The sequence below is a fragment of the Miniopterus schreibersii genome, assembly GCF_964146895.1.
Source record: "Miniopterus schreibersii genome assembly, chromosome: 20".
Lineage (NCBI taxonomy): Eukaryota > Metazoa > Chordata > Mammalia > Chiroptera > Miniopteridae > Miniopterus > Miniopterus schreibersii.
The window spans coordinates 18,939,875-18,964,882 of NC_138122.1; the positions used below are offsets into that span (position 1 = coordinate 18,939,875).

General features: G+C 52.3%; 1 protein-coding gene across 3 annotated transcripts in view; it reads right to left on the minus strand.

Annotated features, from left to right (window-relative positions):
* KIAA1671 overlaps window positions 1-25,008 on the minus strand; it is a 127,358-nt gene that overhangs the window by 24,692 nt on the left and 77,658 nt on the right. The window contains exon 1 of one of the 3 annotated variants that reach the window (XM_081122671.1): window positions 15,652-16,018. The exons of the other annotated variants lie outside the window; for them this stretch is intronic. Coding sequence (XP_080978797.1) covers window positions 15,652-15,936 — 285 coding nt within the window. The 5' untranslated portion in view covers window positions 15,937-16,018. Of the gene's footprint in view, window positions 1-15,651; window positions 16,019-25,008 lie in introns of those variants that run through there. 3 annotated transcript variants of the gene reach the window in all.

Consider the following 25,008-nt stretch of genomic DNA (forward strand, 5'->3'; position numbering starts at 1 on the left):
AATGCTCAGGAGGCCCCTTAAGACTATGCCTAGACCCCTTATTAATTGTTCCTCCACTGCTTCTGTCAGGAACTGGTGCAGGGGTTGGGGAGGGGTGGCTGGCGCTTCTCTCTGCTCTACTGCTGAAGCCGGGTTTTCCTTTCCCTCAGAGGGAAAACCGGGCAGGAGGTGGAATTCCCAAACCGCCGAGGGCAGAACATCCTCCCTGAGCTCTCTGGGACCCTCCTGGGGTGGCCTGTGACCACAGGCCATCCTGATCCTGGCACATAAGCATCTGGTTTGCAGCAGGTGCTTGACAAATGTGGCCCACCTGGAGTAGCTCAGGCTCTGAGGTCCGCTCAGCAGCGCTTCAGTGGGCTGGAGAGACAGAGGCCTGCATTTCTCTAGGGAACTCTAAATTCCTTTGAAGAACTCTGCTATTTAAAGGTTTTGTTTCACCAATGCAGGTTGGCAGTCCACCTTGAGGATGAACCAACAAATGAATTAATAAATGGAAATGTCAGAATCAGAAATTGTGCTGTACTTCATAATGGGTATATGCTCAACTTGGGCTCTTTGATAAATCCAAGAACCAAGAACAGAGCTACTCCAAAGGTGGCTCATGCTATAGGGGAGGTCCTGTGCAAACTCATTTCTACAAATGAATCCACGAAGTTCATGCTGAGACTATGGCAGGCAGACTGTATTATGAGGCTTACATATTTACTGCCTCTCCCTCTTAAATGCAGGTGGGGTCATGGGACTCACCCTAGTCAATGAAACGTGAGTGGAAGTGACATCATTTCTTTCCAGGCAAAAACTTTAAGAGCCAATGTAGGGCTGCCCCCGTTCACTTTCTCTCAGCCACCTCACTGGCCATGCCCCAGGCAAGTAGCTCCATCAACCTGGGCCCCGGACTAACCATGACATGAAATAAGACATAGCTAATGTCAGTGGAGCGGTAGAGCACTCAAGAAAGAAACCTATTTTTCTGTTTATAACCACTGAAGTTTGGGGGGTTGTTTGTTACTGCAGCATAGCTTAGTTTACCCTGACAGATACAAAGGCAAACGATCTTTGAGACAAGTAAAGAAAAATGAGCCGTTACGTATTGAAGATCTACTGCAGGACGGCCATTCACTTGACATAGTTAAGAACAAGAGCTTTGGGGGCAGACAGGCCCAGCTCTCTGCTTTTTGTCTGTGTGGCCTCAGGCATCAGTGGCTTAACCTCTCTGGGTCTCAGTATCCCCAACTGTAAACCTGCTGGAAACCTTCCCTGATATGTGCAGGTCCTGGCAGAAGGATGAACTCTCCCAGGAAGGGATAAGTGGCTTTTATTTTGCTTTGAAAGAACATCTCTGATGAGACGATGATGCCTAGTAACTGTCAATGCACAGAAAGAGAAACATAGCCTTAGACAAGTTGGTAAACTACACCCATCTTGCTTTCTCCAGCACATGTCCAATTCACCTATTAATAAGCAGTAAGCTCTGAAACTTAGATAATACCATGGTGCCCCAGAAAAAACAGAAGAGATTAATCTCAAATGTTCTTGTTTGTTACCTGCTTCTGTTAACCTCAATTACTGGCTGTTGCCAAATTCTGCCAGACTGCAGACAACCAAGGTGATTGACGACCAGTCCACAACCCCATAACACTTTCCCAAGTCCTGTGGCTTTTACAGACAGGCCGTGCGGGCCTGGTAATATTGGACAGAGAACTGCGGGTGTGGGAGTTGGTGGCTGCTGCTACTATGGCTGCTGACATCCAAGCCATCCTGTGCCCAGATTTTAAAAACTACACTAATAATTTCACATTGGAAACACAATGCATTACTCTTTAGAAAACAGCAAAATGTAGAAAGTAACAACACCCCGTTGCTTGCCCATGGCAGACATCAATAATCAATCACAGAACTGAGCCCAACAACCCCAGGCAGCCACTGCCAGTCATTTAGAGTTAGCAGGTGGCTGGATTATTTAGTGCCCTGCTGTTGGCTCACCAGCTGGTATCCCTTATCAGAATCATGGGATTATGGAGCTGAGAGGTATCTGAGAGGCCATTCTAGCTCTGCCTCGCATCCAGAGCATCCAGCCTCTGCTTGCTCTCCACCGGAGACAAGATGCTCCCCACTTCACATTCCCTAATGTCTGCAGGCCTTGGCCTATTTCCCTGATGCCAAGCTCCAGATTCACATCATCCCTCTCTTCTGTGGGGACAGGACCAGAAATGCCACCATCTGGCTCAGTGTGGAAAAAAAAACATGAGCTCAGAATCATCTAGACCTGGGTGTGAATTCTGATGTTTAGTGGCCACACAACAGTAATGCTGTGTGTGATCGGGATAAGTTCCTTGATGTCTCTGAGGCTTGATTTCTTCACCCCAAAATTGAGGATCATAATGCTAATGGGGTGTGTGTGTGAGAGACAGAGAGAGAGGGAGAGAGAAAAAGAGAGGAGGGAGTATATAAAAAAAGTGAAATGGGAGCTACATGTAAAGGGCTCATACCATCTGGCACATAAAGCCCAGAGTAGCTACAAAAGGAATACCAGCTCCGTCCCCCCTTCCTCCTCTAAATAGGGCCAGGGCAGTTTCCAACTCAGAGCGCCAGTTAGCGGCAGCGTTTGCAGCTCGGGGTGGCATTATGGTTGTGCTCACAGGCTCAAGTCCAAAGCCGTGTGTCAAATGCCAGCTCTGTAGCCTCCCGGGCACGTGACCTTGAGCAGGTCACTCCCCCTCCCTGAGCCCCAGTTCCCAAAACTGTAAAGGGAGATAATAATACCTCCCTCACAAGTTGTTCGCAAGGATTAAAGTCATCAAAGCATGAGAAGCACTTGGAGCAGCCAGGCACGCAGCAAGCACTCGATACATGTCCGTCGTCACCGTTACTGCTGTGTGGCCGCTGGGTAGCCCTCCCCAGGGACCTGGAAGATGTAGGTAGGACCCAAGGGGACAGCTAAGAAGAAAATGGTCTCACTGTCCATTTCCGGAGCTGACACCCACCAGACAGCCACGGAAGCACCTTCTTTTGGTGGCTGCCTCTTTAATGGCATCTAAAAGGTCCTATTTCCCCACTTAAGAGGTGTTAATTAGTCACACGTCTGGCTTCGATTCTTGAGACTTCGGGAGTGGGAAGGAAATTGCAAAAGTGTGAATGCAGAGGGAGAACCCAGCAGCCACTGCTACTGGAAGCTACACACGGACCCCATGCAACGAGAGGCAAGCGGATGAACAGCCCAAAGGGCCCAGGGTCCCCCGAGTCTGGGTCAGTATGAAGGAAACAGTGGGGGCCGGGGGATGGCCATAGACAAAGGTCTAACTGGAATGTTACGGCAACCCTTGGGCAAGTCGGCGAATGGCTTCCTGACGCAGTGTCACACCTACAGAATGGAATGTATATTATAATGATTACAACCGTTGCTAACACGCACAGGGAGTTTGCTTTGAGACGTTCTGCTACGTGCTCCACCTGCATTAGCTCTTCGTAGATACAATGATGATCCCCGTCTTCCCTAAGAAGGAACTGAGGTTCAGCGGTGACAGGCGTTTGCCCAGGACACACAGCTGGCGAGCACCAGAGGTGGGATTTGAACCTGGGTCTGCCTGCCTCTGAGCCTCGGAACCACTACGCGGTCCTGCCTGGCAGAGCTGCGAAGCGCTCGCCTCGGCTCAGCCGCCTCCTTTCTCAGGGTGCAGCTCACCGAGGTGACCTCGGCTTTTCTGTGGCCTCAGGGCCCCAGCCTGGCTGACTGTGCTGGATGACGGACGGGACGACAGCACTTCCACTTAGGTCTGCCTGTGTCAGGGACACTTCCTTTCAACAAATTGATAAGGAATTCGAAAAACAAAACGCTAGCACTTTTCAAAATAATTAAGAAAGTCTCATGCAGCCGCAGGGCTGTAAAGGGGGTGGGGGAGATTCCAGGCTCTCTCTCTCTCACTCACACACACACACACACACACACACACACACACCCCAGGAGGGCGGGGGGGGGGGGGAGATGGGCACCACCCTCCCCGCAGTTCCTGAACTGCGTGCCAGCCAAGCCTGTGGTAAACACGGGAATCCAGCTGCCAAGCCCTCTGGGGCATTCATTAATTAAACTCTATGGATCTGCTCTGTTCCCGGAAACCTCCACTCATTTCAGTAATAACTGGAGGCCAACCAGGCTCAGGCTGTGAAAACAGCTTGCAAGCTACTCAGCCAAGGTGGACTACAGCAAAAAACCCAGGGCTGGGGCGAGGCTTGGATTCCAGGCCTGCCCCAAAGGGGGCTGCGTGACCTCGGCCCAGCCTCTTCTATCTCTGAGCCTCAGCCCCCTCCTCTGAACAGGAGGGGGGCGCCTAGGCCCCATGGAGAGCTCCTCTTCTGGAATCTCGGGGCCCCGCGAGGCCCGGCCCGTCAGTGCCCGATGGGGAGATTTACACAGCTATGCAGGTACCTTCCTCTCCGCCCAACACAAATAGAGGAGGGAATAAACTAATGTTGACTTCATAAGGCAGCTTGGAGAACGGAGTCTTTTTTTGGAAGCCGATGTATATAATTAATTCTAAAGGGGAAAACATGACTGGGCCCATTTAAGAGTGTGTTATGCAGATACCAATTCTGTAGTCAATGACTGCTACTGAATTCCTCCCTTGGGAGGCACAGGTCCCACCCCCCGATTTAGCATCTGGCAGGTGCTTCGCTGCAATGAGACACCCCCATTCACATCCCCATTCAGGCCAGCGAATCTCCAGCACTTCTCTGGATTGAGATCTCAGACATCCAAGATGCCAAGGACCCTCTCTGGATGTTCCTAATGTATACTTGCATAACAAAAGGCTCTGAAAAGTCCTGCATTAAAAACATTGTTTAACCAAGTGATTTTTCACTGTATTGTCTGGTACTCTTTATTCAAGGAACACCTATCCACATATCGAGTGTAGCAAAAAAGAATTCTGGGGAACTCCCAGGCTAGAAAAGTGAGGGGGGAAAGCTGTAATCAGGATCCTCAGTGGATGCTGGGGAAGGCTGGCCGAACAAGTGTCTTAAGGTCCCTGCCCCACCCTGGTGTCCAGGGAGTACATCTGTGACACGTCCACCATCTAACTCATCAACTCATTCACGTCCCTCAGGTCCCTCCCAGGAGCCTCTTGAAACACCTTACAGATGAGGAAACCGAGGGTCTGAGAGGTGGAGGACACTGCCCGGTCTGAGATCTGACCCTGGGTCTGCCTTACTCAAGCCGAGTTCTTTCTGTTCTGCCGCCTGACCCAGCGGTGCCCAGCCCCGGCGGCACCTTGGAGTCATCTGGGGAGCAGTGAAAACTCCAGTTTTCTGGACTACAGCCCAGACCAATGATGTCAGTGACTTGAGAGGTGGGGCCCAGGCACCTGCATTTTTTAGAAGCTCTGCTCCCTAACAATGGTTTGCAAAGGGAAAGGCTGAGAGCTTTGCCAGAGCAAAGGTTTTGGGCATGACCCAAGTCCTGCTTACAGATTCTGAGTCTGGTTAAATCGCATTGATTTAAAAACACATGGGGATCTGGGAGGGAGCAAGTGTGTTGTTCTGTGTGTTTTTTCCTAAGCTCGACAAATTCTGGGAATAATGCAGAAAAAAAATTAATAATGATAACAGTCACCATAATCACAACAGTGGCCACGGGCATTCCTGAGGGCAGTCGCTGCACCCAGCAGTTTTACCAGCATCACCTCAGTCCCCCTTAAACAACACTAGGGGGTGATGTCCTGTCGCCCCTTTTTGGAAAGGAAGAACCTGAGGCACAGACGGGCACAGTGACCTGCCCACAGCCACCCAGCGCAGAGGTGGCAGAGGTGGGAACTGAACCCAGAGCCAGTCTGCCCCGCACCTGAGGTCCCTCAGTGAGAAAAGGGATGGTGTCACCATCACCCCGTTCTCAGAAGTCAGAGAGAAGACCTTGTCCCCGCAAACCTTGAGGCCCTCCCTTGAGCCCGCCCCACATAACAAAGGAAACAGGACACAGGCGACAGGCGGGCAGGCGGCCAGGGCTGAAGGAGGCCCCCACAGCCAAATGGTTTCCCGGGATGACATCAGCCTGAGCCAGTGCAAATGGCCCCTTCACCTGACCAGCCGCATGCCCAGTGGCCTGGAGGGTGACTTCACCAGCACCTCCAAGAGGGAACAGGCAGCTCCCAGCGGCCTGCCAGGGCCTGGAAGGAAAGGAGCTGAGCCAAAGACCCAAACCACAGCAGGTCCCCTGAGAAGCAGCAGGGACCTGCTCAGGCCCAGGGATCGGGCACCACCTGTGGGCTGACAGGGTACCAGGTACATGCCAGGCACCCTGTGCATCTGAGGTCCTGAAATGGGCATCCCATGGACTGAGCTGCAGGAAGGCCCCCTGGATTCACTCTCCAGGGCTGGACAACACTGGCTGGGACCCCAAAAAGACTCCAAACCAGTATCCAAGGTGCCCACCAAAGTTTGAGTTCAATCCTCAAGCTTTAAGCCCCCTTTTGTACCCAAGGACACAACAGCTCAAAGCAGTCAAGACCCTTGGCCGAGGTCCCAGACACAGGAAGGAGCAGTGCTGGAATTCAAACCCAGGACCCCCGGACTCTACAACTCCTGCTGTCCCCCCCACCACCTGGGAGATCAGAAAACACCGAAGTGGCATGACGCTTCCCCACAGCTCAGCTGGGACGCCTGGACGGGTTCCATCCCACCCACGGCACCGAGTTGTTGAAAATCCACAGGGCTCCACATTCTATGAGGCGATTAGGAAGCTCATTAAGCAGAGCCATGACAGCCTCCGTTCTTTTTTTATCCCTGCCCCCAAAGCGCCTGTATTCATGCACGAGAGCAGAAAACAAGCATCCAAGGCGGGCCACGGGCAACCTCCGCTGCTGTGGCCTCGGCGTGATCAGAACGCCCCTTCTTTACCTCTGCCTGCCCTCTGCCTCCCTCCTAATTAGCCAGGGTTGTTAATGACCCCAATATGTTTTCACATCAAGCAGCCACTGGGAGCAGGAGGGAGGGGAGAGGGCTCGGGGTGTCCTGCAAGGAGGGTGGGGAAGCCCGGTGGAGGCCCGGAGGCTGGGAGCCGCTGGCTCTGTCATGTAGGCCAGGCCCTAGGACAACTGACATATGTGCAGGTGGGGGTCATTCTGGCGACAAAACAGCACAGTGATAAGGAGAGGCGTAACCTTCCTAAAACTCTGAGGGGGCCTGTGTCCCTGTCCCATTGTTCCAGACGGCAGGAGCGGCGCATGCAAAGGCGGTGAGAACGGGCTGTCACCCCAGAGCTGCGAGCGGCCCGGCGGTGGGCAGGGAAGGCCACGCAGAGCGAAGCCGTCGTGATCATTAACTGCAGCTATGGTGCGCTCGGCACACGCCAGGCGCTCCCCGTTACCATGCGGGGTTCTCGCCACCGTCAGTATCAGGATTCCCTATTTAAAGACGGGGAAACTGAGGCTTAAAGTCTTGCCGAAAGTCACACAGCTAACAGACAGGGAAGCAGGGATTTGAACGCAGGCTGGTTCCATTGGGAAGACCCTAAAAGGTCACACCAGAGCCTCCATCTACAGAGAGGGAAACTGAGGCCCACAGCCCGTGCTATAGAGAAGAGGGTGGCCCAAGGCTGCACAGCTGGGGTCATTTTTCTGAAAACTGCCCAAAGGAGGGAGCTCATCTCATTATTTTCAATGCCTCACACAGCTGACTGCATGTCTGACCTCCACCTCTCACTCTGACCCGGAGCAGAAGGCAAGGACCAAGAACAAGAGAAAAGACTCCCAGCTACTAGCTGAGGACTTACAGATGCTCAGTTACGGTGTGCCCGAGCAAGGGCCGTTTCTAGAAATCAAGGTGGCGGGTGACAGGAAGGTAGGCTGCTGGGCCATTTCTGGCTTATTTGGATGCAGAACCTGACACCACAGGATTTGGAATTTGAGGGAACATGCCCTGCCCCTCCCACCTGACAGAGCACAACTAGAATGACCATCAAGCACTGCCCATGGGCTGCGCCAGGGCACCTCATGGGCATCACGTCAACGCTCATAACTCAGGGGACATTATTTGCTCCGTTTTATAGCTGAAAAAAAAAATGCTTTATCAGAGTGGAAAGACTGGCCTAAAATGACACCAGGAATCACAGGTCATTTTATCTGAATGCTAGGGGCTCCCAAAGCCCTATGCTAATGTTCTGACTTCACTCTGGGTCTGCCAGCTAAGGCCACATGGTTTCCCGGGGCCCGGCAGGGCCTCAACTCACACCTCTTGGCTCACACGTCAGACTCTTGCCATCCACATCAGTGGTTCTCAATCGAGGGCAATTTTGCCCTGGGGGCATTTGGCAAATTCTGGAAACAATAGGAGCAAGGGGATGGTCTGAACATCTTACAATGCACAGGACAGTCCCCACAACAAATAATAATGTGCCCCCAGTGACAATGTTGCCGTGGTGTGACACCCTCCTTTACACCGTGGTGCCTCTCAGGAAAGGCACACCAGGTCCCTTGGTCTATTGCCCTGATTGGAAGGGACGAGAAATGAGGCATCAGCAGACCTGGGCTGGAGTCCAGGTTATGAAGGAGGTGACACTGAGCAAGTCACAGCTTTTATCATTTGTAAACCAGGGGTGACAAAAATAATATTTATATCCCATGGGGTCCCTGCAAGGATGGGATGAGATGATGTATTTGGCTCAGTGGCTGGCACACGGCGAGTGCTCAAAACTTGTTACTCTTTAAGTCTTAGTGTCCCCACCTGTGAAATGGGACACTAGCCTCTGTCTTGGTGTGCCCTTCGAGCTTTCTCCCTCTGACACTGCTGTGCAGGAGCCACGTTCTCCCAGATGGTCTCGCTAGAAGGTGCAAACAGCCTGGAGAAGCAGAGGCGTAGGCCACTGGGCTAGCGGCGGGCTTTTCGTGGGTGAGAAATGAAGTTTGGGGGGTGGAGGGTGGGGGCAATGGGCAAAGGCGGTGAAAAGGTACAAACTTCCAGTTATAAGGTAAATCCTGGGGATTTAATGTACTGCATGGTGACTGTAGTTAACAATGCTGTATTGTATATCTGAAAGTTGCTAAGAGAGATCCTAAAAGTTTTCATCTCAAGAAAAAAAAAGTGTATAACTATGTGAGATGATAGATGTTAACTAGACTTACTGTGGTGGTCATTTCCCAGTTTATACATAAGTCAAATCATCATGTTGTATACTTTAAACTAATACAAGGTTATATGTAACTCATAGCTTAATAACACTGCAGAGGGGGCAATACTTCAAAAAATACAGATTGGAAAGAAAAAAATAGTTTGTGTTAAGCAGCTGAGAGCGGGCAATGCGCTACGGCAACCCAACATCCCCTAATCTGGCTAATAGATAAAGGTTACAGGGGAACCACTAGCAGCTAACATTTACTGCTATCTATGGCCCAGCCCTTACGATGAATGTTTGATGAGTTAAATGGGGTGATGAGTACTTAGGATCCAAGAAATGGATTCCGGCCCATGCCAGGAGATTCATGCCAACTCCTAAAAGGCTGAGTTGCTCAAAAACCCCCTGGGACCCTGAACCCAGGCTGGCCGAGCAGCCTCGTTTATGAGTAAGAAGCCCCGAGACAGAAAAGCACCCACTGGGAGCACCAAGGGTTCCCACATTAGACACCTTGGGCAGGTCACCTGGGTTTGTCTCACCTCAATTTACTCACCTGTGAAATGCGGGATTAAGTAACACTCCCTGGCCATCCTGACTGTTGTGATAGGTAGAAACGAGAAGGGACTTGTATCAGTTATCTACTGCTGCATAACAAACAGCCCCCGAGCTCAGTGGCCCGAAACAACAAACATTATTTCTCACAGCGTCTGGAAGTCAGGGATCCAGGAGGGGCTTGGCTACGTGGTTCAAGCTCACTTAATGGTTGTTGGCAGGTTTCACTTTCTGGCTGGCAACGGACTGGAGACTTCAGTTCCTCTCCATGTGGGCCTCTCTACAGGGCTGCCCGAGTGTCCTCAAGACATGGCAGCTGGTTTCCCCCATAGTAAGTGCTCCAAAAAAGGGAGTGACCAGGAGGGAAGTCACAGTATCTTCTGTAACCAGATCTCATCACTCCTGCTGTATTCTATTGGTCAAACAGACCAACCTGGTACAGGAGAGGATTTCATAATGTTGTATCAAAAAGTGAGAATCCTTGGGTGCCAACCTGGAGGCTGCCTACCAGTGTCTGAATGCGCCTTGCCAATGATTAAGCGCTAAACAAATAATGATAATGATGATAGACACCATTTATTGAGATCCTACTATACGCCAAGCACCATGTGAAGTGTACCATGTGCATTACCTCAACATTATCTCCATCACAGCCATGGAGTAGTGTAATATGAATGGCTCCATTACAGAAGAAATGGACACATAAAGAGACCAAGTAGCCTACTCACAGTCACATAGCAAGTGAGAGGCAGAACCAGGACTCAAACCCATAGCTCTTGGACTCCACAACTCGCTTTCTCAAGCAACACTGGTACGCCAGAGCGGGCCGGTCCTGGCTCCCCAGAGGCAATGGTAGAATTTTCAGGAGCCAGTTGTGAGCTACTTGTTAGAAACCATTACTAAAATTTAAACTGAAATAAATCATATTAAAAGCAAAGGTAAAAAAATATCCAGTGTACCACTTCCTAATTACATCTCACTATTATCTACGGCCTTGAGGTCATCTACGTATACTGAACCCGTATGGTGCAAATACTGTATAATAGTGACATAGCTCCGTGTGCTAACTGGTAGCTTAAAACTGGGGGGAGTATTTACACCACAGGAATAGACAAACACTATAAATCAGGGCATTTTGTTCCCCAAAACCCCGTTGTTAAGCATTTACCAGCAGACCACAGTAACTGACCCAGTCTATCATTTTCTCTAATAAGGAATTATCTTGATGACTCCTTGCTAAAGAGCTCATTCTTCATGAAATCCAAAAATATAGCATTCCCCGTGATATTGATCAATCCAGATTTCCTTCCTGAAGTTTTTGACTTCCTGGTGAGGAAGCAAGAGGCATTTGTCTGAACAAAACATCTGAGGTTTGAAAACACTGGAGGGAGGGAAAGTGAGAGTAACAGAGGGGCCTTGGGGCCTCAAAGACTGAAAGGAGTTTGTTTAAACCTCATGGACCTCTCAGAAACCCCGACAAAGGAGTGCACACCCAGCCCCCCCACCCACTGCCACAGGCATTCCTGAAAGCCCAAAATGGGACCAACCCCAACCCCAGCATCCAGCCAGAGGGGTTAATAAATGATGGGGCACGCACGCAGCACCATGTTGCATGGGCAATAAAAATGATCTTTACCCAAGACCTATAAAACTCACTTTTTTTTTTTAAAGGATGGAAAAAGACAGAAGGTTGGCGATTTTGTTCGAAAGAGGGAGGAAAAAAGACAGGAAGGAAATGAGTTGAATGCCAAGACTGGTGTTCACGGATGTCAGAATAATGGGTGGACTTTGTTTTTGTTCAGTTCTTCTATACTTTCCAAATATGAAATGAGCACACCCCATGTTTTTAGTCGGAGGGAGGGGAGAGTGATCTACGTTAGTTAGACAAGCAGAGCCCCGTGGGGCGGCCAAGCCCTTTGTCCTGCCCTGCCCCTCACTCCAGGTCTCTCCCAGAGGCACCAAGTCTGGGCCCAGCCTTTGGCCCTGGCTGGATTCATGAAGGGACCATTGTTTTAAGGGTGACATCATCCTGTTGCCTGGAGGGTGAAAAGGAGACCTGAAATTGGGTGCGGCAGCCCGAAAGAAAGCGGCCCATCCTGCCTGCCTGTCCACACCATAGTGAGGGCGCTGTCACCTCACACTGTCCTTGGGGACTGCAACCAGTTAAGTCCAGCACCCCAGCTCCACACTCTAAGGGGCAGCCTGAGGCCAGAGCACCTGGCGGGGCTCTGGACGTACAGTGGCGGGGAGCTTTGGGCACAGAGAGCAAGAGATGAGGGAGGGGGTCACGGCGGCTGAACACTCCCGAAGCCCAGGTCTCCGGGAAAAGTATGACAACCCCTGCCTGGCACACAGAAGTGCTCAGTAAGTGGTAGCTGCAGTTGTTAATTCCACCCTTGATACCACTCCCGTGCTCAAAACCTTACAGCACTAAAACCTAACATCCTTACCAGAGCCCCAGGCCCTATACACCCTTGACCCCATCGGCCTCCCCAAACTCACCTTCTTCCCTCTCCCACTTGACTCACTTTGCTGCAGCCACCCTGGCCTCCCTGCTGTTCCTCAGACGTGCGGAGCAAAGTCTGCCTCAGGGCCTTTGCACTTGCTTTCCCGCTGCCAGGATGTTCTTCCTCCAAACCTCAAGGTTCATTCCCTCGTGTCATTCAGGTCTCTCCTGAGAAGACTTCCCTGCTGACTCTGGCTAAAGTGCACTCCCACCAGACCCTGTGCCGTGACATTTTCCTTCAGAGCCCTAACAATTCTCCAAGAATACCCTGTTCATTCATTCACTGTATTGGTCTACTGCGTCTCCCTCAGCTGTCAGGCAGCCTCTCTGTGCAGCTGAAGAGAGAGAGAAGAACATTCCAGGCAGAGGTTCCGACCCTCTTTCCTAAGGCATAGACCCGTCTGTCTGGCCATCCAGGCAGGTGGGACTCATCCACAGGGCCTGCACCCCATCCCCCCAACCCTGAAAGGGGTGCGAAAAGCATACTCATTAAGCACTTCCTGTATGTCAAGTGCTAAGCAGGTGCCAGGGCTGTGCTGGTTCTTACTCCAACCCACTGGACCCCCCACTGAAGTCCCAGGAGCATCCCCATTTCACAGATGAGGACACTGAGGCTGAAATGGGTGGTTTAACTTGCCTAGGGTCACTCGGCCAGCACACGGTGGAGCTGAAACCCAAGCCCAAGTCTGTCTGATTCCAAAGCCCTCTTTGTAGAACACCCCTCAGCCCTGGAAACCCCCCCTTCCCACTTTTATTCCAGCCACGGCCTCCGTGGCATTCCCATTGTTCCAGGGTTCTGGAATGTTCTGTCTGGCCTCTGCGTGGAGTCCACCTAGTCTGCTGGGCTTCGCAAAACGTGCCTCTTCCTGCCTTTGCAGCTCCGAGACAATGAGCTTGATTTCCTTTAACCCCCTTTTCTTTCTCTGCAGCAGAGGCAGGCCATTAGTAGATTATTTCAAGGCCGGCTTTGGAAAACATTTCAGGACACGCCTTTGAGGGTTACCTACCCTGATACGCCTGCCATAGATTCTTCTACACTGCTCGGAGTAAATACCAGCCTCCGGCAGGATTGGAACTGAACTGATTATTTAGATAAATCATGTACAAGTCCAAGTCGTCAAGAGTGAAACCCTGCCCCCCTCTTAACACCACCTGTGGATATTGCCGCTGTCCCTAAACTCTTAAGTAATTGTCTGTGGCTTTAAACATTTCCTCCCATAAAACAAATATTTAAGCCAAATCCCCAGGTAAAAGGGATGTGTATGGATTTTCCAGTTCACTGGGGATCTTTGAAAAAATGGTCTGGGAGAAAAGGTTTGGTTGTCGCAATAGCTGACTTTTAAGGCACACGTACCTATGTGGCATCCCACGGTTCCAGGCACAACACTGCCCCAAAATGATAACAACAGGAAATGTGAGCATGAAATGATGACAATCCCCATTTCACAGATAAGGAGGCTGAGGCACAGGAGGGGAGGAGTCCACCCAAGGTCACATAGCTGGGAAGTGGCAGAGCCGGGACTTGAACCTGGGCCTCTGCAACAGAGCATGTGGTTCCCGTCCAACTCTGCCCTCATCCTGCTGAGCCTGAACGTCGCGGCGCCCAACACAGAAGGCATTTACGTGCGAGCTACGTGCTCAGCCTCGTGACGGGTGCTCATCTCAACCTCACAATGACCCTTAGTTCTCCCATTTGACAGAGGGAGAAACTGAGGCTTGAGAACAGATCAAGTTCCCTCAGCATGGACGCGGCGGAGTCTGTTTCAAGCTGCTCTCGACCCAGTGCCAGCTGGAGCCCACCACTCAGTAGATGCCAAACGCTAAACGGGCAGGACCCCGGAGCCCAGATTTATTTAGCATGTACCCACTTTGTTGGAGGCACTGTAAGAACAGTGAACAGAGGAGGCAGCAGCCTGCATGGCCTAACGCCATTCATTCCTATAGCAGTAGCCACATGTTAGGCCAGGCAAGAGACTCGGGGTCACACAGCTCCCAGGGTGGGAGAGCTGAACGTTACCAACCCGCACCCACTTAACCGCATCGCCAGAGAGGAACCAAGAGTGAGAGAGAGAGACAGAGACCTGCACATAGAGACAGAAAAGAGACAAGAGACAGAGGGCAGAAAGAATGACCAAGAGGTCTTCTCTGCTTTCCAGAAGTTGGGTTGGGGGATGTGTCTCATAAATTGGGGCCCCACTGATTTGTCCAGGGCCACAAAGCAGCACAGACCCACTACAGATGTCATATTCATGAGACACCTGTTTGTACCTGACTGCTCTGGTTGCTGTGTGGCCCCCAAAAAGTCGCTGCACCTCTCTGGACCAGCCAAGGGAATGACGGGTCAGTCCCTGCACATTGGGGGCAGGTGTGAGTGTTTGCGACCTCAATTGTGCAGATGGCTGGCTTGACACCTGGTGCACCCCAGCGCTCCGTCCCTAAATGTTGGGTCCCATAATGACCATCAGGACTCATTGCAAGGCAGGACCCAGGGAAGGAGCTGACTTAGCCCTTCGCCCGTCTTCAGCCTCCTGAGAACCGGGTCAAATCAGTCAGGTGTGAAAATGCCAGGCCTCTGAGTTCAGTCCTGGTCACTGAAGTGGGCTGCCCTGAAGTTTTCAGGAAGTCCTGGAGAAATCCTTATGCCAGAAGCTTGGCTAGAGAGAGCCCCAAGTTAGGGGTCAGAGTCTGGGGTTCGAGCTCTAGCTCTGCCATTCACTCACTGTGCTACCCCAGGCAGGTGTCTTTCCCTCTCTGGGCCCACCTCTCCAAATCATCAGTAAGGTCCTTGAGACTGATTCTGCACCATTGCCTAGCAGGCCAAGTTTTTAATCATTAGCTGACATTCCAGCCTGTCTTCCAAGCCCCATCAAGCTTGTCTGAGTGAGAGATGGTGGAGCCCCGGGACCCAGCCTGGCCCACTGGCACCAAGCCCCAAGTTCCCGGGCCTGTGGGCAAACCCACGCACCCACCCCCTGGGGTCTCCTTAGGTAATCACAGGCCATCTCCAGACTTGGCTTCATGACAAGACATAAAAGCCACAACTCAACATGCACAAGACATGGACACTCAGTCATCCTGGGAGGGTGAGAGGAGACGGAGCAGGTGCCAACTAATCCTCCCTAAAAATAGGGGAGGCCGAGCATTTGTGTCAGGGGCTGGAGTGTGGGCACTTACAAGATAAATCAACTGGAAAGCTAGCCCGGCTCCCGAGCTGGCCGGGCCACACGCAGGCTGGATCCAGGATAAATTCCCCACCACTTCGGGGCGGGGAGCAGCTCCACAATCAGGGGGATCACCGCCACCTGCGTCCCCCAGGCGGGGGGACAGGAAGCGGTGGGGCCTCAGGGACAATTATTCTGGAAGAGGCAGCTTCCCTGGTTGGATCTATGGGACCCCCCCCACCACCACCACCACCACGGGGGGGGGTGCGTGGGAGGGGAGGAGTTTTGACTGCTATTTTAATATATATTTTTAAAAAACAACATAATCAGCTTACAAAATCTGGCGGCTCCGAATCCGGGTGCCTTTTTCTCAGGGAGGAAAACCTCTGCTGGCTGCGCGCGGAGAAGCGGCGGAACGATTCCCGGCTGCGGGAGGCTAGGTGGCGGAAGGACGAGGTGCGCTTGAAGGGGGGCCGGCCGGCGGGCTCCCCGCCCGCGCGCTCGTGGCTCACCGTGGTGGTCACCAAGTTGAGGGCATCCTGGAAGGACCTCCTCACGGTGCCCATCCACTGGGTCATGTGGGTCTGCGCCACGCTGAGTTTGTCTCCCAGGTAATCCATGGGGCCGGGAGACAGCGATCAGAACGCCGGGGTCGTCTCCCCAGTTCCTGCTCCTGGAAGTTCGGGGCTCGCTCGGAGACAAACGCCGGCGGCCCGGCTCAGGCGCACCAAGGGCGCAGCGGCATCGCCCAGCCCGCAGCCGGCTGCGCCCGCGGGTCTCGCTCGGGAACAGGAGAGGGTTCAGGGTCGGGCAGGGAGTCCACCCACTGGCCACGGAAAGTCAACACGCTGGGAGGTCCTACAGCAGCCCGTCCCTGGCGAGCGCCCCACTGAACTGGCTGCGCCCCGGCGCTCCAAGGAACCCGCGGCGGCACTGGCTCCAGGCGTGACAGTCCCTCGAGGTGGGGGCGGAAAGAGGCAGTGGCCCTGGGCACCGTCGTCCTCACTTTCCCCCAGGTAGGCGGCCCCTCCCCGGAACACACGGGAAGGACGCGGTGCGCAGGCTGCCGCCGGCCACTGCCCCCTGCCCAGCTGCCCACAACTGGGCCCCGCTCACCTGACCCATGCAGGTTGTCTGTCCTCCGGCCAGAGGCTGCAAACCTGTCTGCCGGCAGGCGGCTAGCTCGCTTCCGGGGAGGCGGCCACCAGGGCCCCCGGGTCCCCTGGCACAGCAGCCCGGGATGACATCAGTCCCTGTCTTAGCGAGGGGCTTCGCTGCCCAGGAATGCAGGAGGGGCCTCAGGGAGGCAGCCGCCCAGGGAGCTGACGTCCGCCCCCATTTTTTTTTTATTTTTTTTTTCCCCAAGTCTCAACTCGCTCCGGGTCCGGCGGGGTGGCCGGGGACTTTGCGCGCCCGGCTGCCTGCGGGCCCCCAGCCCTGGCCGCAGGCGCAGCGGGAGATGCAGCTGCGGGCGCTGCGCGCGGCCAGTGCGCTCCTAGGTGGGAGGCCTGGCAGCCCCCCAAGGCTGGAACAGTTGAGAAACTGCCTCTAGGGTGACAGGCCGGCTTCTCCGGAACTCTGGCCGGCTGTCTGTCTCCCTCTGGCGGTCTGTTTCTCTATCAGGTCTCTCTCCTCCCTCTCCCTGAGTCTCAATTTCCATATCTATCTATCTATCTATCATCTATATATCCATCTATCTATCTGTATCATCTCCCAATCATCTATGGCTTTCCAGCCCTCTCACCCCCGCCTCCCTAGAAGGTGTGAAACAGCCCTGGAGGTCCCCGAGGAAGGAACTGGGCTGGGCTGTATCTCAGTACAGGCAGGGTTGCCATGGCAACCCGGGGGCACAGCATCTGCCCCATCCTGGGCGGGCAGGCTCTCAGCACCGGGAGCACCGGAATGATTCACAGTTTACACTGGGTCACATGAGCTCCTGGGTTTTAACCCTTGTGGAGCTGGAGGAGTTGGAATGGGGTGCGGGGGACAGGCCAGCAGCATCTGAGAGTGGAGAGGGTTGTCGGGAGGGTCGGCAGCAGCTGGAGCCCAGAGGGGAGGCACACCTGTTGCTTTCTCCGGATGCCCCATGTTACAGAGGAGGAAATGCAGACTCAGAGACATAGATTCGCTTGCCCAAGGGCACACAGCAAGGGAACCACCAGGGCATGGACAGAGGCTGTTCCCTCCCCGCCGTTTTCCAGGTTCAGAGGGCGCCTGGGCCAGAGCTGCAGCTCAGTAAATATTGTTCGAACAACACGTCCAACACTGATACTTTGACCAGGCTGGCTGCATCTGGGTGCTTCCTCCCACCTGAGTCACCTCGGTTTTAAACAAATGTTTGCTCCCTAGACACTGATCAAAGGGCCTCGCTGGAGAGAGTTTTTCACGGTGGCATCAGATGACAGAGTTCTTCCCTCTCTAGACTCTGTGTCCTTATGGCTGTTCATTCAATCATTCACTCTTACACTCACCCACCTAAACACCCAGAGTGCTTACTCAGGGCCAAGTACTGGTACAGAAACTAAGAATGGTCCCTGCCACCAAGGGCTTGCAGTCCAGCAGGACACTACAGTGGTGGCAAATACTTATGGGGGTGTAACTCCCTGATACCATTCCAAGTGCTCCCAGGAATTTATTTATGAATCGTTGCGTGAACCCACTTGACAGAGGAAGACACTGAGACCCTGAGAGCTGAAGTCATCTGCCAAGGTCACACAAGGCGGCAGGCAGCCTCCGAGATGCACCCCCACCCGCAGTGACCGTTGCCCCATATCCGCACCCCAGGGTGGTCCCCTGCAACAACAGGGTTAGTCTGTGTGCCCAAAAGAAGGCAGAGTGACAGTGTGTGGCATCCATAGCTAAGTCATAAAAGGCATCAGAGTTTCCACCTGGCTCTCTGAGATCACACTGGGGGCAGCCAGTCACCATGTTGTGAGGATGCTCAACGGCCTTATAGACAGACCCACATGGAGAGAATCGGAGGTCCCCAGCGAACACACAGCACTAACGGGCCAGCCAGGTGAGTGAACCACTCCAGAAGTAAACCCTGCACCCCAGCTCGAACTCTCAGGTGACTGTCGCCCTGGCAGACACCTTGCCTGCAACTTCATGAGAGACCCTGAGCCAAAGCCACCCAGCCAAGCTGCTCCCAAATTCCTGACCCACAGGAGACACAAATGCCCAGAGGCAAGACAGTGCCTGGCCCATCAGAAAACCAAGGGCTGGAGCAGGATGGGGAGAAACGGGAGGGAGGGAGGGCGACAAGGGGCTCTGCCATCAGCCAGCAGGTCTTATATGCTGGGACATCACCCATCAGCAGATGAGGAAACATGCACAGGGTCCCGCCCACCACCTCTAGAGCCTCCAGGCCCCAGGCCTCCTGGGCTCCAAGGTTTGTTCATTTTGCTCACAGAGTGTGCACAGCCAGTCTCCTGCAGCAGGCAGGCGGCTTCACGGCCCTGCTCCCTCACCCCGTGGGCAGGAACTTCCAGATAGAAGCAGACATGAGAAAGAGCTGAGTCCTTCCCACACCAGAAACAACTAAAGAGCTGGATAGGATCGTAGCTTTTGAACAGATAGTCTGGACACACAGGTGGGTAATCTACTGGGAACCTTCAGAATTCGGAAAAACATTAAATCAAAGCAGTAAGTAAAATACCTTTAAAATGATAATACTCAGTGTTGGCCAGGCTGTGGGAGAGACCCATATGTCCACAGCAGATGGAAAATCAGTATATACTCCTGAAGGAATTTAACACCCCATATCAAAAGTCTTAAAAATAATGGCCTGCCAGTTAATGACATACAGGCTGAAGTGTAGGGCTGAAGTGTACTAATGATGTCTGTAACTTATTTAGAAATGCAGGAAAAAAAGACATACTAAGGAATGGATGGATGGCTAGATTTCTATAAAGCAAATATAGCAAACGTTGGCAATTACAGAATCTAGCTGGTGGGTGTACGTATGTTCCCTGTACAATTTTTCTGTATTTTGAAAATTTTCATAATAAAAGGCAGGAGGTGGGGGGATGTGCCTGCCTATCAACCCTGAAGTTCAAGATCCAGTTCCACATCCCGTAATCTGCCTTTGGAAATGAAAATGATCTATTCAAACATTTCGCTACAAGGATATTTATCTTACTCATATGTATAAAAATGTTTGTGGAAAATTAGTCAGAACCTAATTGTCCAAGAAAGAGAAACTTGCTCAGCACAGCACTGAGCCATAATGACATCAGAGTCAAAAGGAAACCAATCAGTAATACTGATCCTGTTGTTATAATGTTGATAGTTTGTTCATCATGGAGTTTTGCATTAATTTTGATTTTTTGAAATGCTGCATTATAATATTATTTACCTTCATTATTAACTTTTTGGGGGTACCCCTTTAAATTCTGCATCCTAGGTGAATGCCTCGGTCACCTCATTTTAGTCCCAGCCCTGGGTTTGCTAAATCAATACAGTATCATGATCCAGGGGCTGGAGACCTGCCTCTTTCTCTTAGTAACTGTGTGACCCTGAGTGAGTTACTTAACCTCTCTGATTTTCAGAGATGAAATCATCCAACTCATCACTGTCCTGGATGCTGTCAGTAGCACTTACTGTCTGCCAGGCATTGTTATTACATCAACATTATACCATCTGCTCATCTCAACAATGAAATGAAGTTTGTGCTGTGATTATTACCCCCATTTTATAGATGGAAAAACTGATGCAAAGGGGAGTTCAGTGACCAGTCCAAGGCACGCAGCAATTATGTGGCAGAGTTTGCTACCCCCAGCCTCACACCTTGGACAAGACAGAGCATGTCCTGGCCCTTGCCAGATCAGTGTGGATGGAAGGTGAGTGTGGGGAAAAGCGGAGGAGACCACGTGTTGGGCAGGATCACACAGCTCCACCTCCTTCCACAAGCAGGGAGAGGGTGCAGAAGGGAGCTGAAAAGCCAGCTTGCCTGTTTGTTCCCTCCAGCCTCCCTTTAGGTACAATGTGCTCTGGGAGTGTGACTATAAAAAGTATCCCTCTGAAAACTGGGGCAGTGCAAGCACTTTCTCCTCCAGGGGACTTTTTCTGCAGACTCTTCTGTTCTCTCCAGGAAACTCTTAGGATGTTGCTGGGCACCAAAAAGGAAAGAAAGCCATCTCCTTACATAATTAATCCAAAAAATGCTGGAGGGGCTGCTGAGATCCAGGAAACAAATGGGAATTTGATCCACAATGTGAGGCGGGGCCCAGACAGCACCATTTCCAGACAAGCATGCGCAATTACAAAAATCAGAACATTGGTCACTCATTCATTCAACAAACATTCCCAGTGCATTACTTTGTGTGCTAGCCCTGAGGGGATCTGTAGTCCCTGAAGAGCTCAGAGAGGCTCTCTGATCCTCAGTCATTAAGCAGGAAGGGTGTCCCAATGGACCACTTCGGACCCGAGGTTACCACTTTCTCCAAAAAATCCGATAAAAACATGCACACTCTAGAGAATTCCTGGTCAAATGGAGGAAAAAGCCAGAAGAGAATGAACAACTGTAATGCATGTGCGAAGGGCTATGATGGACAAGTGAATAACATGCTATGAGGATATATGGGAGGTGAAACCCAACCAAGAAAGTGGGAAGTTGAGGAAAGAAGAACAAAGGGAAGATAATCATTTATTGAAGATATGCAATTGGAAGAGAAGTATCTGGATGGCGTTTTGAAGGATGATTAGGAGTACTCCAAGAAGGATGAACAAGAATAGCATGTGCAAAGGCCAGGGGGCATGGCCAAGTTCAGTCTTGCCTTTTGGCTTCTGCACATAATCTATCCCTACCTGAGGCTGCCTTTCCCTATTTTCCCATCTCTCCTGGACCTCCCATCACCCCAAGACTACCTTCAGCAACTTTCCTAAATCTCTCCCATGAGGTCTCACTTATATGACCCTCTTCACATCCTTCTTCCCCAAATATTCGACATTCCAGGAGTGTGCATCCTGGGCCTAGAAATATACTAATATTACATTATAAGGAAGGTGCTGCCATAAAAATAATATCAACCATTAACTGAGGATTTACTGTGTGCCAGGAACTGGTTACCCACACATCTCTCCTCATTTAACCCTCTCCACAACCCTATAGGGCGAGTCCTATTAACAATCATCCCCATTATACACAGAAGAGAAGTGAGGTTTAAAGAGCTGAAGGGACTTGTTCAAGGTCACCGAGCTAGCAAGTGGGGCTCCAGGACTTGAACCCAGGCCTATCTGATTCCAAGCCCTCCCCTTTCCAGGGCAGAACCCAGACTCTACCCACACCTTTAAGACCCCTTAGAATGGCCAATTCTGCCCCACACCCCCTGCATAGGGGGTGACTATTCTACAAACTCCTCTGGGTGGTCCCCAGAGCTCCTGGGGTCGGGAAATGCCTGCAGAAGGACTTGTCTGGATGTAAACCAGTTTCCTTTCTTGCCAGCTGGCCTGAAGACTAATTCCTGGGACCCTGTGTGGGAAGGGCTGACTCGTGGACTCAGCTTAAACCTGTTCTCTCTCCCCCTTGCATGGAGAGCAACGCTTTCAGAGGGCCGGTTGATGGCTCAGGGTGTCCCTGCAAGGCCAGCATCCTTTAGACCCTGAGTCATGGTTTTCTTATCATAAATAGGAGATCAGAAAGCCCACCCACTTCAAAAGGTGTGGTAAAGAAATAACTAAGATCATCCTTTCCCAGAAGGCAGTAAACGCTCAATAAATGGCAGCCACAAGGGATGATAATTATTCTGTTCTAACTCATATCATCTCATTGTTCAAATCTTAGGATCCTACATGGTCCGAACTGGAAGAGCCAGCGGAGAGGCTTGGCCACCCTTGTCATTTCACTGAGGAAACAGGGCCAGGTGGATGACTGGCTGGGGGCCGGTGGAAAATCTGTGGCAGGCACCCTCTGATTTCCCACAGGAGTCACTCATGATCTGGACTTTGTAGGGTCCCTGACATCATGTCTCACCTATTCCGTCATCTTCTCTCCACCCCAGCCAAACTGGACAAATTGCCACCCTGAGATGCACCAGGGTGCCTCCTGTTCAGCCCTTTGTACACGCTGTTCCCTCTGGCCGGGACACAGTTCCACCCTTCCTTACCTGGTTGTTATCTATTGTCCTTCATAGCTCAGCTTGGGTACACCCTCCTCCAAGAAGCCCACCCTGATTCTTCGTGCCCATGGAGGGTCGCCTCTGGGCTCCCACCCTGCCATGTTACCCCCACAGCATCATTAGCACACCGGGCTGAAACATGATTTACCCATCAGTCTCCCCACTGGACTCTGGGCCCCTGGGTGGCAGGAACGTGACTTGTTCCCCCTTCAGTCTCAGACGCAGCGTTCAGCAGGCGCCCGCCATGCCTACTGGGTAAAATGAAGGAACCACTGAGGCTTGAACCTGAGTCACGCAACTCCCAACATTCCTCTCGCTAGGCTTGTTTCCAAGACAACAGAGAAAAGAATTCTGATATGGAAAAGTATATACATATAAAAAACAGAAATGGCTTGATCTTACAAGTCAATCCCAGATTATTCATAAACCAAGCCCAAGACTATTTCCTTGTACTCACTTATCACATTCTCATTCAAATGGTCATTTTAATGGCCCAAGGTGCCCTTAATTAACCTTGGGAGGGGAGGAAAAAAATCATCTGGAAAAGAAATCTTTCTAGAAACAGCCAGGAACTCATCTCTCTTCTTCATCAGGCCCCACCCTGAGTTCAAGTGGAAAGTGACATTTTCCATGCCGGGGAGAGCTGGCTGGTGACCCTGCTTGGCGTGGCGAGGCCAGTCTGTAATTACAGCCCCTCTCCACAGAGCTGGGTACCCAACAAAGCTGGGTGCCCGGGGCTGGGCTGACGGCACTGCCCAATTCATCCCACTCGGCTGTCCACCGGCCCTGGGGACAGTGAGCCACCGGACGCTGCCACCCTCTGCTCGAGCATCCAGGGAAGGAAAGGGGGACCACTGGGATCTCTGTTATTTGGGTTTTGCAATAATTCTCACTTGCCTGCCCTCCAGGTCAAGTGTAAGTGGTGTGCACACAGCAGGCCCCTGGTAAAGGTAGGTGAGATGGTGTCAGATTCTGACAGGCGATACCCAGGTGTGGAGTGCTCACATTTTGAAAACGAATGTACGAAGAAAAAGTGCCTTCCCAAAGGCGAAATCGACATCTAATCAAATGCAGCTAGGACAGGGTTAATATTTCCTAAGCACCGATGATGTCCCAGGTCCTACACTGTCTCACGTAGGGAAAAACACAGTTAAGGGCAAGGCTCTCAAGACTGATTCCTCGCTGTGTGACCCGGGGCAAGTGGCTTGCCTTCTCTGAGCCTCTCCTTCCTGGGGTCTTCAAAATGGAATGAAAATGGAACCCTCCTTCCCAGGTGCTCCTGAAGGTTACACCATGTATGTTCTGACCATCTCATAAGGACAGAGCAACTATCCCCATTATACAGGTGAGGAAACTGAGGCAGGGCGAGTAAAGGCTGAAGGATGCACAGTGACTCAATGGCAAAGTCTGGCTTGGAGGCCTGTGTTCCCGACAGCTCTCTCAGCAGCTACGGCTCAGCAGGCAAGGGGACAGTGGGCACTTGGGAGCCAGTGCCTCTGGCCTCCCACACCCGCCCTGTCATTCCCATCCCTCATCTCATCAGCCCTCAGACATCCTCTCATCTCAAAGCTGCTGTGAGCAAAAGTCCCCTCACCAACGCCTCCACGCAGGAGCGCTTTCTCCCGACCCCACTGGAGGTCTATTGTCTTGAGCCTCGCTTCTCGGCGCGCAGAGAGCCCTCCTCTGTGCCACCCACTCTGTGTGGGCTCCATGCTGCGCTGGGCAGGGAGGGCAGGGAGGGGGGCAGCCAGGCAGCCTTGGCACAAAGGTGCGTGTCTGCACAGGTCCCCCAAAAGCTCAGCTTGTGGGCACCTCGGGGTCCTGGGGCCTGCACTGGCCTGGACTCGAAGGCATCCCGAGGCCCATCCTCACTTTTCACCTCCCACCTCTGTGCTTAAGGCAGGAGGGCAGGGCTGGCCCGGCTCCACCACCAACCTGTGGCCTTGGGCATGCCCAGGTCGTGCTGGCCTCTGGCCTCCCAGCCCAGGGGATGCCAATGCCAACCTGTAAGAGCCCTCAGGTCAATAAACCCCGCATTTACGCCATAAAACCATCCTTGGGGTCTGCCAGCGGTGGACACTTCTGGTCCATTTATAACCAGCTCCATCTGTCACCCCCCGGGGGCAACATAAACCATCCATTCATGTGTTTTGACAGAACCACTCCTTTCTCGAGAAGGTCTGAGCTGACAGTTTGCTTTCCTCAAAAATGGGACGGAGGTTATACAAGGAAGCGGCCACCACGCTCCACTGTAAAAGCCCACTTGGGTCCTCGGGGTGGCCCAAAGTGAAGACTACTGGGGGGGACGAGGCAGGGGCCAATGAGCGTCCCTGCGGAAGCAGAAAGGGGCGGCGACAGCGGGAGTGTGCGTGGGTGTGTGGGGAGGTGAGAGTGTCAGGAAAGATCCCCGAGCCTCTCCCTTCTTACCCAAACAAGTCATTTGCAGAGTATAAATATAACTACGCAACTGCCTCCCCGCCCCCGCCAAGCGCTCCCATTTCCAATGGACTTAATGAGCTCCCTCGGAGGGAGAACTTCCCGAAGCAATTGAAGACTGTGCAGTAATGAGATGCC